Source organism: Heptranchias perlo, chromosome 19 (assembly GCF_035084215.1).
Source record: "Heptranchias perlo isolate sHepPer1 chromosome 19, sHepPer1.hap1, whole genome shotgun sequence".
NCBI lineage: Eukaryota > Metazoa > Chordata > Chondrichthyes > Hexanchiformes > Hexanchidae > Heptranchias > Heptranchias perlo.
Genome location: NC_090343.1, coordinates 24,093,619 through 24,106,898, shown reverse-complemented (window position 1 = coordinate 24,106,898; position 13,280 = coordinate 24,093,619). Strand labels below are relative to the sequence as shown.

Sequence of the window (13,280 nt, the reverse complement as noted above, 5' to 3'; positions counted from 1 at the left end):
TCCTAACATTTCCTTTTTTGGTTCAATATCAATTTTTGTCTGATTACGCTCCTGTGAAGCACCTTGGCACATTTTCCTATGTTAAAGGTGCTATATAAATGCAAGTTGTTGTTGTCCGGTTTGAATTGTGTGAGCCTGGTGGTTTGCAATGGGCTGTTTTTTACCATTGTTGAATAAATCCTAAATCAGAACACCAAGGTCTATTAGCATCAGCAACTTTTCAGATAAATGCAAATTAACAGGAAGATAAATGTAAACTTTATATGTGGACTTCCCAATCTCCCCCCCCCCCCCCACCCGCCTCCTCAGGATCTGGGGTATGCACCATATGGTCCACAAAAACATAAAGTTTGGACACTCCTGATTTATCTGACCTGGTGCTGACACTAAAAGCAGCAAAGAAATTACTAACCACCAACGTTGATATTGCCTCAATTTGTAGCATCAAAACAAAAGTTCCAATTTTAATAGCAACTAAAATGCATGGCAGAATGTGTATTTCCAAAGGGAAATCATTTTTTAATGAAGGAAAGGAAATGAAAGCATCTTGACTTGGATGAAGCAATTGTGTGAGGTGAACGTGGCCATTGGGTCTTGTGTTGTGCTCATTACATCTAGAAAAGAAATCTTTCTTTAATCTTGAGTTATCTGTGATAATGTGCATTATTTACATGTTTGTATTAATAATTGTATATGTGTCACAGACATAGTTTTGTATAGTCAAACAAAACCCCTCAGGGAAATCAAATGCTTTTTGTCAGCTCTAACGAAAGGAATTGTATGATGAGTGAATAAAGCAAGGAAACATTTCTGTATTTGGCTTAATAATATTTTGGTGTTGCTTTGTAACTTGCAGCAGAAGAATTAACACCAAACAAAACAGTTCTAAATCTTAGATGGCAGACACACAGTTATTATTACAAAGGAAGCAAATGGAAAAACTAAACTGCAATTCAATATTTTCTGTTAATCTTACTCTTGAAGTGCTCTGATTAAAATATCCTAAGTGATTCTGAGGGACCAGGTATTAGTCAAAGTATAAACCATTAATTTGATATGCCAAACAGCTCACAGCCCAAACTGACATATTTCAATTACATACATTCTGTAAAAGTCAAATGAATGTCGTTATTTCCCTCTGATTTACACACAAGTCATTTAATAAACAATGCACATTAATGGTAGAGTTTTATAATGGATGCAAACCACCATTTAGTGCTTAGTGTGCAGCCTTATTCTAGTTAAGATAAAACATAGTGAATTACCTCTCATCAGAAGTGGTGCCACATTTGTTAACTCCCCATTAATATCCAGGTTGTATTAAAGGATTTCCGCCATCTTAGTTTCAAATCATTATTCCTTAATAGTGAGTGATGTTCTCAAGAATTCTTCAGTTGAGTACAGATCTTGCACAATGATGTGCATCAATAGACACACTAAGACCTAAAATATAGTTGCCAATTGTTGTTTTATTACAAAAGAAATGCAGAACTTGCATGTTTAACAGAGCAAGGTCTTCTGCTGTGTGATGTAGTTTCCTTTTTAATTATGTGTTTATAATAAATGAACATATTGTGATAAGTGAACATTACAAATAATGCTGAAGGACTGTTGCAGCTTTGTGAAGGAAATACATATAATTGCCCATTCTCTATTTATGGAATAAACTATAAACGACATAGACCACTTTTGTTTTAACAAACTGCTATCTCACACAATTCTGCAATATTAATTGCACTTGTCACTTCAAGTATGACCAACAAACACATACCCGTATGCCAGTCACCACTTAAAGTTTTCTCCATGTATTGCAAAAACTGATAGATCTTTCTGCTTCTCTACTTAGTAAGAGCATTCAACCATGAAAATGAAAAGATATGGCGGGGAGAGTCAGTTGTGCTCAGTTCACGACTTGTCGTCTGTTGCACTGTGGTTTCTGTAGCAGAACCTGGGCTTTCCATCTGGAGGAAGAAAAGCAAAGTAAGTTCATGGAAAGTTTGAGATTTGTTCATTTTAAATTTGTAAATAATTAGGTTGGTGAAGGAAATTAACTTTCCAAAACTAAACTGTATCACGCAAACTAACTACGTGAATATTCTGAACAAATGCAGGTTTTTTCAAAAATATTTACTATTTTATTATCTTTTTAAATGTTCAAATGTTAGTTTTAAAAATCATAGGTTTTAAGTTGTTACAAATGATAATACATTTACTATGCATGAAATTTGAAGCTGTGAAAAGATGTTCAGGATAATTATCAATTGATAGAATATTTATTAACATTCAAACATCTGGACAAATGGTGGGGGACAATTTTTTTCTTTAATGTGTAATATGAACATAAAACAACATTTATTAACATTCAAACCTGGACAAATAAAATGGAACAAAAAGGTTTTTTTTTAACATGTAATGTGGACATAAAACAAAATTACATTGCTGTTTATTGTTTGTTAAAGATTCTAGAATAATTGTGCAATGTTACCTTCTTCATTATAAGTCCATTCAACCCTTCCATGTACAAGTCATGTATTCAATCCTATTCCAAAGGTTGAGAAGTATGACCATCAGTGCCAATACTGAAAGGCAGAAGCCTAGTGCCTAGTGAAGAATAACAGACCAGTACTACATACATTGGAATGAAGACAAATGACAATGCAGAGACCATTTAATCATTGCACCAAAAAGCACTATTTGACATAAGTATGGAAATCTTGGACAATTCTACTATATAAACATATATTAATCAATATTGTCTTCCATATTTTAAGGTTTTTATCTCCTCTTTCAACAATAGAGTGGGCAGACAAACTACTTTCAAATTTCTGCTGAAGCTGCTCTGTAACCCACCTTTAGGAAATATTTAATGATTCAAAGTGACTCTCCCAATTTCTTTCCTCAAAGTGTCTGGTTTCACTCAGCACCATCAACTTGCAACCCAGTCAAGGTCAGAACTCTCAGTATTGATACATCAGTCCACCGTGGCACTTTACAGTATGAGATAGTTCACTGTATTTCTTAATAGATATTTTGTTATTTTCATGCAAAAGGTATAGCTTTAAGATTGGTATGGAGTTTGGTATTTGGCATTTTAAACCATGTGCCAATGTTGTGATGCAGCATTGTATGATGTTTGATGGAAATGTAATTAATTTAAATTAATTTTCATACCATAACTAAACAATATTCTTTGGGAGCCTTAAAAAGGAATGGCCACTCAAAATAACAATGCTTAAAGTGGTCATTTTCCTCACTTGGGCATGCTTGATTATCAAGTGTAAAAAGGTGTTTGGGACCCATCTTGCTGTTTGTTTGGTGTTTCATGGGTTGGTAATTGGTTGGAGATGGAGTAGGGATAAAAGGAATGTACTCTGATTGATGGGATGTTGCATGTAGTGTTCCCCAGAGATCTGTACTGGGACCTCAGCTTTTCACCATATATATTAATGACTTGGATAATGGAATAGAGAGTTGAATATGCAAGTTTGCAGATGGCACTAAGTTAGAAGGCACAGTAAGTTGTGTGGATGGGAGCAGGAAGTTACAAAGGGACATAGACAGACTCAGTGAGTTGTCAAAACTACAGCAGATGGAATTCAATGTGGGGCAGTGTGAGGTCATCCACTTTGGATCTGAGAGAGACAAATCAGAATATTTTCTTAATGTTGAGAGATTAGGAGCTGTGGAGGAGCAAATGGATTTAGCTGTCCATGTACAGAAATTACTAGAAGTTAGTGCACAGGTACATAAAATAACCAATAAGGCTAATGAAATGTTGCCCTTTATTTCACGGGGGTTGGAATTCAAAAGCGAGGGAGTGATGCTTCAGTTGTACAAAGCCTTGGTCAGGCCCCATCTGAATTACTCCATTCAGTTTTAGGTATCGAACCTCAGGAAAGATATATTGGCCTTGGAAGGGGTACAGCACAGATTCACCAGAATAATACTAGGGCTTAAAGGGTTAAATCATGAGGACAGGTTGTATAAACTTGGTTTGTATTCCCTTGAGTTTAGATGGTTGAGGCGTGATCTATTTGAGGTGTTTAAAATGATAAAGGGATTCGATAGGGTGGATACAATAACAGCAACTATTTGCATTTATATAACAAGAAACTATTTCCTTTGATGGGGATTCCAGAATAACAGGGCATAATCTGAAAATTAGAGCTAGGTGTTTTAGGAGTAAAATCAGGAAGTATTTTTTCACGCAAAGGGTAGTGGAAATCTGTGGATGCTAGGTCAATTAAAATTTTCAAGACTGAGGTTGATAGATTTGTGTTAGGTAAGGGTATTAATGGATATGGAACAAAGGTGGGTAAATGGTGTTGAGGTACAGATCAGCCATGATCTAATTGAATGGCGGAACAGGCTCGAGGGGCTGAATGGCCTACTTCTGCCTCTATGTTCTAATGTTCCTAAAAAGGATACTCAGTTATTGGAGGTGAGACAGAGAAGGGTTACATGGTTGATTCCAGAACTTAAGGGAATGACGTATGAGGAAAGATTGACTATTCTGGCTCTTTTAACTCTTGAAAAGAGAAGACCGAGAGGGGATATGATGGAATATAATGTGAAAAAATGTGAAGTTATCCACTTTGATAGGAAAAACAGAAATGCAGAGTATTTTTTAAATGGTAAGAGATTGGGAAATGTTGATGTTCAAAGGGACCTGGGTGCCCTTGTACGTGAGTCACTGAAAGCTAACATGCAGGTGCAGCAAGCAATTAGGAAGGCAAATGGTATGTTGGCTTTTATTACAAGAGGATTTGAGTAAAGGAGTAAAGTTGTCTTACTGCAATTATATAGGGCCTTGGTGAGACCACACCTGGAGTATTGTGTACAATTTTGGCCTCCATACCTAAGAAAGGATATACTTGCCATAGTGCAATGAAGGTTCACCAGACTGATTCCTGGGATGGCGGGATTGTCGTATGAGGAGAGCTTGAGTAGACTAGGCCTGTATTCTCTAGAGTTTAGAAGAATGAGAGGTGATCTCATTGAAATTTACAAGATTCTTACAGGGCTCGACAGGCTAGATGCAAGGAGGATGTTTCCGCTGGTGGGGAATCTAGAACCAGGGGTCACAGTCTCAGAATAAAGGGAAGGCCATTTAGGTCTGAGATGAGGAGAAATTTCTTCACTCAGAGGGTGGTGAATCTTTGGAATTCTCTACCCCAGAGGGCTGTAGAGGCTCAGTCATAGAGTACATTCAAATCAGAGATCGATAGATTTCTAGATATTAAAGGCATCAAGGGATATGGGGATAGTGAAGGAAAATGACATTGAAGTAGAAGATCAGCCATGATCTTGTTGAATGGCGGAGCAGGCTCGAGGGGCCGGATGACCTACTCCTGCTCCTATTTATGTTCTTATGTAAATGTGTAAAATTATGAAAGGTTTGGACAAATTGGATCCAAGGAAGCTTTTCAATCTGTACAGAATTTAAGCACAATGGGCCATATTTACAAATTAAGGACAACAAAACAAAAATAGGAAATGCAGGAGAAACGTTTTTACTAAAAGGGTAATGGAACAAGAAACCCTAATGAATTTCAAGAAGGTACTTGACAGGTTCTTGTCAACAAATAGGATTCAGGGTTATTGGAAAAGCACCAAGGGAATAATATGGATAGATGGGTTAGATGGACCGAAGATCTGCCGGAAACTGCTACTGTCTTACTATATTACTATGTGAATTCTTTCTTTAAGGAAGGAGGACTGAACAAGCACTCTATCGAGATGAAGCACAGGCTTTAGACCAATAACTGGTTTATTTTCATAAAATACATGAATGAACAGTATACAGTTTAACACAATGAAAACATATAAAATAACTTGCATCTATAAAGCATCTTTGATGACCTCAGGATATCCCAAAGTGCCTCACAGCCAATGAATTATGAAGTGTAGTCAGTGTTGTGCTGTAGGGAAATGCAGCAGCCAATTTGCACATGGCAATGTCCCACAAACAGCAAGATAAATAATCAATTAAACTGTTTTCGTGGTGTTGATTGATGGATAAATATTGGCCAGGACACCAGGGGAACTCTCCAGCTCTTCTTCAAATAGTGCCATGGTATATTTTACATCCACCTGAGGAGGCAGACAGGACCTCGGTTCAACGTCTTATCTGAAAGATGACTCCTCCGGCAATGCACTCCCTCAGTACTGCACTGGAATGTCAGCCTGGAATGTCCTGGAGTGGGGCTTGAACCCATAGCCATTTAACTCAGAGGCAAGAATGCCACCACTGTCAAGGCTCACATACATATATTCCTTTACACTCCTTAGTTTATGAAAATAAAAATGCAACTTTCTTTCTAACCATGGGTTGTAAGATAGAAGACTACCTACTCTAGCTTAACTCTTCAGAACTTTCTGCTGGCTTGCAAAATCACCAACAGCTTTGAGTGAAAGAGAGAAACTGCCTCTCTGTGAACCGACTGCCCTTAAGTTTGTGAGATGTCTGTCCACTGAGCTATCAATCATAGTGTGGCCCAGCCAAACAATGGCTACTCCTTTCTTCAAGGGATCCAAGAATGACTGTCAATCACAGTCACTACCCTGAGACAAGAGCCTGCTGTTTGATGTGGGACCTGGAGGCTTTCAAGTGTCTGCATGGGTAAGTTCCTGTTGTCCAAATAGAATAGAATGACACTCTGGGCTACAAGCAGTCACAAAGAGCTTTCTTTTTACAGTAACATAAAATGTTTGAGATGGACCTACCTCTCGATGACTAATTAACACTTCAATTTACTATTGTCTGAGCCTAAACAAACCTGCATCTTGAGGACAATCTAATAGAAAACCAAACAGCTGGCTTACTGCTAAAAATTGTTGTGTGCAGCCTGGGAGTTAACCCTTACGTACTGAATCTAGCATTAAAGAAACATTATGGGGGTAATTTTGACTTCGGGTGCGGGGGAAAACTGACGGTAATGGATCAGCTATACGCCCGCTCGATTTTCTTGGAAAGGCTGATTAGTTTAAAATCAGCCAATGCAGACAAAAATCCAATTTGTCACAAGCAGTAATTCACTAGGAACACAATTCTGGACTGTACATTTTTTTCCCCGAAAGCTCTTGAGCTCCATAAAAAAAGCTATAATCAAGTAGTGCTCTTTGCTGCAAGGAATGCAGACAGATTGAACAAGTAAAAAGCATTTACAGATGAATGTCTGAGCTTGACACTGAAATGTATGATGCTATGGGAAACCACCACAGTCCTACAATGTTTGATGGCCACTTCTTCAGAACAGATATTAAAGTCTTTCTTTATTGACCTTCATTGCAAGTGATGGCACTTTGTTTTCATAGTTAGATGTTTTAATGGCATCTGGTGAGCCTGCAGCAAATGGAACAGAACTGGGCTCTGGCTGCATCTCATTCTCTGTCACTGATGATGGTACAGTCTGATCATGAGAGGTGGCATTCTGGTTGGTACTTGTAACAGGCATGGTGGGCTTAATCACATGCCAGGAATCACACTTATACCAACCTGGGTACAATTTGGTTTCTTCGTCAACCACTGCCAACAGTTGTATTTTTTAATTGTCAGCATTGTAACTTCCATTTAATATATCATCCTTGGCAAGGCCACATATAAGAGCAAAAACCAATGTATCAACAGTCATAAACAATACTATGATAATACCATTTTCAGCTAAAAGAAAATTACATAGTAACAATCTTAATACTCTATAAAGCAACAGTACCTGTTAACTTGTCTAAGCTTAATTTGAACAGCATCAAATCAAAATCACACATTAAATTCAACTGTACAGCAGCTTTTAGTAGTACTGCAGGAGCAAGTTGACTAGTTCAAGGAAAAATGTAAAGTGAGAGCATATTTTGAGCAATTAATAACTGTAGCTTCTGTAGGGAACAACCATAAAAGGTACTGCCAACAACAACTTGCATTTATATAGAACCTTTGAGATAGAAAATATCTCAAGACCCTTCACTGGGGAGAAATGAACATTGAGCAGTAGTAAAAGACAATAGAGATGACCAAGCATATAGTTGAACAGGCAGGTTTAGAGGAGGGTTTTAAAGGCAGGGGAATTGAGGGACAGAGCTCCAGAGTAGGACAAAGAAGGATTTGCCACCAATGGTGGAACAGAGGGAGGTGCTTGATGTAAGGGAGACCTGAGTTGGAAAACCAAAGAGTACAGGCTGGTACACAAAGCTGGAGGAGGCTACAGAGGTAAGATGGAGCAAGGCCACAAAAGGATTTGTAAACAGTGATGATTTTGAATTTGATGGAGGTCCTTGAGAATCAAGTAATGAGCAAGGTGGATTTAATGCAGAACAGGATGTGGGCAATGGGGTTTTGGACAAGTTGGAGGTCATGTCAGCAAGAGCCTGGGAGGCTTTGAGGAAGGTGTTAAAGAAGTTGGGTTTGGAGGTAATAAAAGGATGGACAATGGTTTCAGCAGCAGTGGGGTGAGGCTAGTATGGAGACGGATGCTCCCTTAACTCCATAAGTCCATCGGCCCATCTCCCGGTAGCCCATTCCAACCCCTCTTCCGGGAATTACCTAATGGCTGCTGCTGACGAGGCAGGCAGCCCAAAATTTGTTTCTCCCACGAGGCAAGATTCCTGTGGAGCCTCACCCCGAGTATGCAGATGAAGCCCTAGGACCAATTTCTATCGATCCTTGGGCCTCTTGCTTCAGCCACACGTACCTCTGCAGTGTCGAGTCTGGATCCGAAAACGGTTCACTGGTGCACATTGCTTTTACCTGAGGTCACTACAGACCTCTGCTGGATCAACCTCCGCAAACTCATAGTTGATTCTCCACTTCTTCTTAGCCCTCTGATTCCACTGGACAACCTCCAGCAGCATGACCACTGATACTTTGCCCCTCAATCGGGGGTGGGAGGGGGCAAGGCCATGAAGGGATTTAAACATCAGGTTGAGAATTTTAAATTGAGGCATTGAAGAACTGGGAGCCAATCTAGGTCAGCAAGGATAGGAGTGATAGGTGAGTGGGACTTGGTGCAGGATGGGATACAGGCAGCAGAGCTTTGGATGAGCTGAAGTTTACAAAGGGTGGAGGAAGTGATGAAGAGGTAGAGCTGCTGTTGCCAGCACACATGTGGAAGCTAACCCTATGTCTTCAGCTGATGTCGACAGGGAGCAGCAGGAAGATAAGGAAGAGGAAGGAGCCAATGATAGATCCTTGAAGGACTCCAGAGGTAATGTTGCGGGACAGGAAAAGGAGCCATTGCTGTGGATGCTCTGGTTACAATTGGATAGGTAGGCGAGTGGAGTCCCACTGACCTGGACAAGAGAGAAGTGTTGGCGAAGGATGGTATGGTTGACGCTGTCAGTGACTCTGATTAGAGTCGTTTCAGTGCTGTGGCAGGGGTGGAAACCTAATTGGAGAGATTCAAATATGGAGTTGAAGACAAGATATGCACGGATTTGGGAGGTGACAGCATATTCAATATCATTCCTCCTTTCCTCTCTCAGCCTCTGCACTGAGTGACTGCTCATCCTCGGTGATTTCAACCTTCATTTCAGCATTCCTTGCCCTCTCTCCTCTGAATTCACTGTCCTCCATAAACTTCTCCAAAATAAAAATTCCCAAGTAGTGTTGAGTGAGAAGGATCAAAGTATGGTGCTGGAGAAGGGGGAGATTAAAGGGGGCACAGCTGAATGAAATGAAGAGAAGGAGGGAGCAGAACAGGCCCAGAGGTGATCAAAAAGGAAAAGTGTGAGTAGGGGACTTTGGTCCAGAGTGGCAGCCAATATGCACAGGTGAAGAACATAGAGGAAATCTTAAATTCCATAGGACATTGTCAGAGAGTTAGGCATGTAAGGAAGAATTTAGGTAGGGGCTGATATAAGAAAGGTAACTAGTTAGCACATGTTTTTTGGAAGCTTCGGTCATTGTTAAGGTATTATGGCATCCACAAAGGCATAAAAAACAGTTTTCAAATTGGCATTCAAGGTGACTCAAAGTCAGTCCTTTCTAACACTGTCTACTTGTCATACATGTGCTCAGTTAACACTATGGGAATGCAGAAATACATACCTGTTGTACAATTGTTTCAAACACCTCAACTTCAGCTTCTTGTGCTGATTTACCAGCTTCAACATCTATTAATGGAATTATGGACTCTCCACCTGGAGGGATTCCATCTAGAGCAGTTAAAGATGCAGCTTTCGGTTCACCCACTGCAGAGACTCTGCACACAGAAATTGGAGATGCAATAATGGAATCTTCTACTGAAGCAACTGCATTGGCAGTATCTGAAGGTGCAGCACTCAATTCTTGCATTGTAGGTACTGCACTTATAACATTTGGAGGTTCGGCCATGGATTCTTCTATGACAGAGATTTGATCCGAAGGACCTGGAGTTGTAGCAATGGATTCTTTTCTTGCAGGTACTGTGGTATCTAGAGTTGAAGCATTAGATTCTTCCATTTTAGAGGCTGCATTTGCAACATCTAGAGATGTCTCATTGGATTCTTCTGTTTCAGGAATTGCATCTGTAACATCTAGAGATGCAGGACTTGACCCTTCTATTGCAAGGACTCCATCCTTAACAAAAGGAGATGCAGCATTGGATTTTTCCACTGAAGGGGCTTCATCAACAGCACCTGAAGACTCAGCATTGGACTCTTCCTCTTCAGGGACTTCAACTACAGCACCTGAACACACAGCATTGGGTTCTTCCTCTTGAGGGATTTCAACAACAGCATCTGAAGACTCAGCAATGGGCTTTTCCTCTAGAGGGACTTCATCCACAATACCTGAAGACTCAGAATTGGGCTTTTCCTTTTCAGGGCCTTCAACCACAGCACCTGAAGACACAGAATTGGGCTCTTCCTCTTCAAAGACTTCAACCCCAGCACCTGAAGACTCAGCAATGGGCTTTTCCCCTTCAGGGACTTCAACCACAGCACCTGAACACTCAGAATTGGGCTCTTCCTCATCAGGGACTTCAACCACAGCACCTGAACTCTCAGCAATAGGCTTTTCCTCATCAGGGACTTCAACCACTGCGCCTGAACACTCAGTGATGGGCTTTTCCTCATCAGGGACTTCAACCACAGCACTTGAACCCTCAGAATTGGGCTTTTCCTCTTTAGGGACTTCGACCACAGCACCTGAACACTCAGCAAGAGGCTTTACCTCATCAGGGACTTCAACCACAGCACCTGAAGACTCAGCAAGAGGCTTTACCTCACCAGGGACTTCAACCACAGCACCAGAAGACTCAGCAATAGGCTTTTCCTCACCAGGGACTTGAACCACAGCACCTGAAGACTCAGCAATGGGCTTTTCCTCATTGGGGACTTCAACCACAGCACCTGAAGACTCAGCAATAGGCTTTTCCTCATCAGGGACTTCAACTGCAGCACATGAAGATTCAGAATTGGGCTCTTCCTGTTTAGAGACTTCAACCACAGTACCTGAACACACAGCATTGAGCTTTTCCTCTTGAGGGACTTCAACCAGAGCACCTGAAGACTCAGCAATGGGCTTTTCCTCATCAGCGAATTTAACCACAGCACCTGAACACTCAGGATTGGGCTCTTCTTCTTCAGGTACCTCGACCACAGCACCTGAACTCTCAGCAATAGGCTTTTCCTCATCAGGGACTTCAACCACTGCATCTGAAGATTCAGAATTGGGCTCTTCCTGTTTAGAGACTTCAACCACAGTACCTGAACACACAGCATTGGGCTTTTCCTCTTCAGGGACTTCAACCACAGCCCCTGAAGACTCATCAATGGGCTTTTTCTCATCAGGGACTTCAACTGCAGCATCTGAAGATTCAGCAATGGGCTTTTCCTCATCGGAGACTTCAACCACAGTACCTGAAGATTCAGAATTGGGCTCTTCCTGTTCAGAGACTTCAACCACAGTACCTGAACACACAGCATTGGGCTTTTCCTCTTCAGGGACTTCAACCACAGCCCCTGAAGACTCATCAATGGGCTTTTTCTCATCAGGGACTTCAACTGCAGCATCTGAAGATTCAGCAATGGGCTTTTCTTCATCGGGGACTTCAACCACAGCACCTGAAAACTCAACAATGGGCTTTTTCTCATCAGGGACTTCAACCACAACCCCTGAAGACTCATCAATGGGCTTTTTCTCATCAGGGACTTCAACCGCAGCATCTGAAGATTCAGCAATGGGCTTTTTCTCATCAGGGACTTCAACCACAGCAACTGAAGATTCAGAATTGGGCTCTTCCTGTTTAGAGTCTTCAACCACAGCCCCTGAAGACTCAGCATTGGTCTTTTCCTCTTCAGAGACTTCAACCCCAGCACCTGAACACACAGCATTGGGCTCTTCCTCTTCAATGGCATCAACCACAGCAACTGAAGTCTCAGAATTGGGCTTTTCCTCTTGAGGGACTTCATCCTCAGTACCGGAAGACTCAGCATTGGGTTCTTCCTCTTGAGGGACTTCAACCACAGCACCTGAAGATTCTGAATTGGGCTCTTCTTCTTGAGGGACTTCAGCAACCGTATCTGAAGACTCAGAATTGGGCTTTTCCTCTTCAGGGACTTCATCTTCAGTACCTGAAGACTCAGCATTGGGCTCTTCCTCTTCAGGGACTTCAACTACAGCACCTGAAGACTCAGCATTGGGCTCTTCCTCTTCAGGGACTTCATCTTCAGTACCTGAAGACTCAGCATTGGGCTCTTCCTCTTCAGCGACTTCAACCACAGCACCTGAAGACTCAGCATTGGGCTCTTCCTCTTGAGGGACTTCAACCTCAGCATCTAAAGACACCGCATTGGGTTTTTCCTTTTCTGGGACTTCATGCGCAGCACCTGAAGACTCAGCATTGGGTTTTTCCTTGTCAGGAGCTTGAACCACAAAACCTGAAGGTTGAGTGTGGGGCTGTTGTGTTGAAGGAAGTTTATCTATAACTCCTAAAGGTTCATTAGTGGGTTCTTCCATTGCAGGGATTTCAACCACAGCATCTGAAGATTCAGTATTAGATTTCTCCATTGCAAAGACTTCAGCCCAAGCATCTGAAGTTTCAGTACCAGACAATTCTGCTGCAGTTTCTGAAGGCCCAGTCTCAACTTCATTGTCTTCTTTCTCGTCTGCTGTATCTTCCTCATCTTCTTCAACTCCTTCTTCAGTTTCTTCTTCAACTGTAAATCAATATGCTTTGTATTATCATTAAATAAGATTCCAATAAACTAATCTAATTTAATTGGTCCAATAAACTATTAAAATACATATTTTTATCTACAGAAGTAGTTTGGTCTCTACCCTTTCTAATTTCTTTTAACTGAAA

The 13,280-nt window shown here is 41.0% G+C and overlaps 1 protein-coding gene across 2 annotated transcripts in view; it reads right to left on the bottom strand.

Moving 5' to 3' along the window:
- Positions 1 to 807: 807 nt before the first annotated feature.
- LOC137335240 (enolase-phosphatase E1-like) overlaps positions 808 to 13,280 on the bottom strand; it is a 32,510-nt gene continuing 20,037 nt past the window's right edge. Inside the window, exons 8-10 of one of the 2 annotated variants that reach the window (XM_068000496.1) lie at positions 10,043 to 13,134; positions 2,486 to 2,601; positions 1,877 to 1,961 (exon numbers count right to left, since the gene is read on the bottom strand). In XM_068000496.1, the coding sequence (XP_067856597.1) occupies positions 2,506 to 2,601; positions 10,043 to 13,134 (3,188 nt within the window). In that variant the 3' untranslated portion in view covers positions 1,877 to 1,961; positions 2,486 to 2,505. Of the gene's footprint in view, positions 1,962 to 2,485; positions 2,602 to 10,042; positions 13,135 to 13,280 lie in introns of both variants that reach the window. The other variant, XM_068000495.1, reaches the window with a different exon arrangement.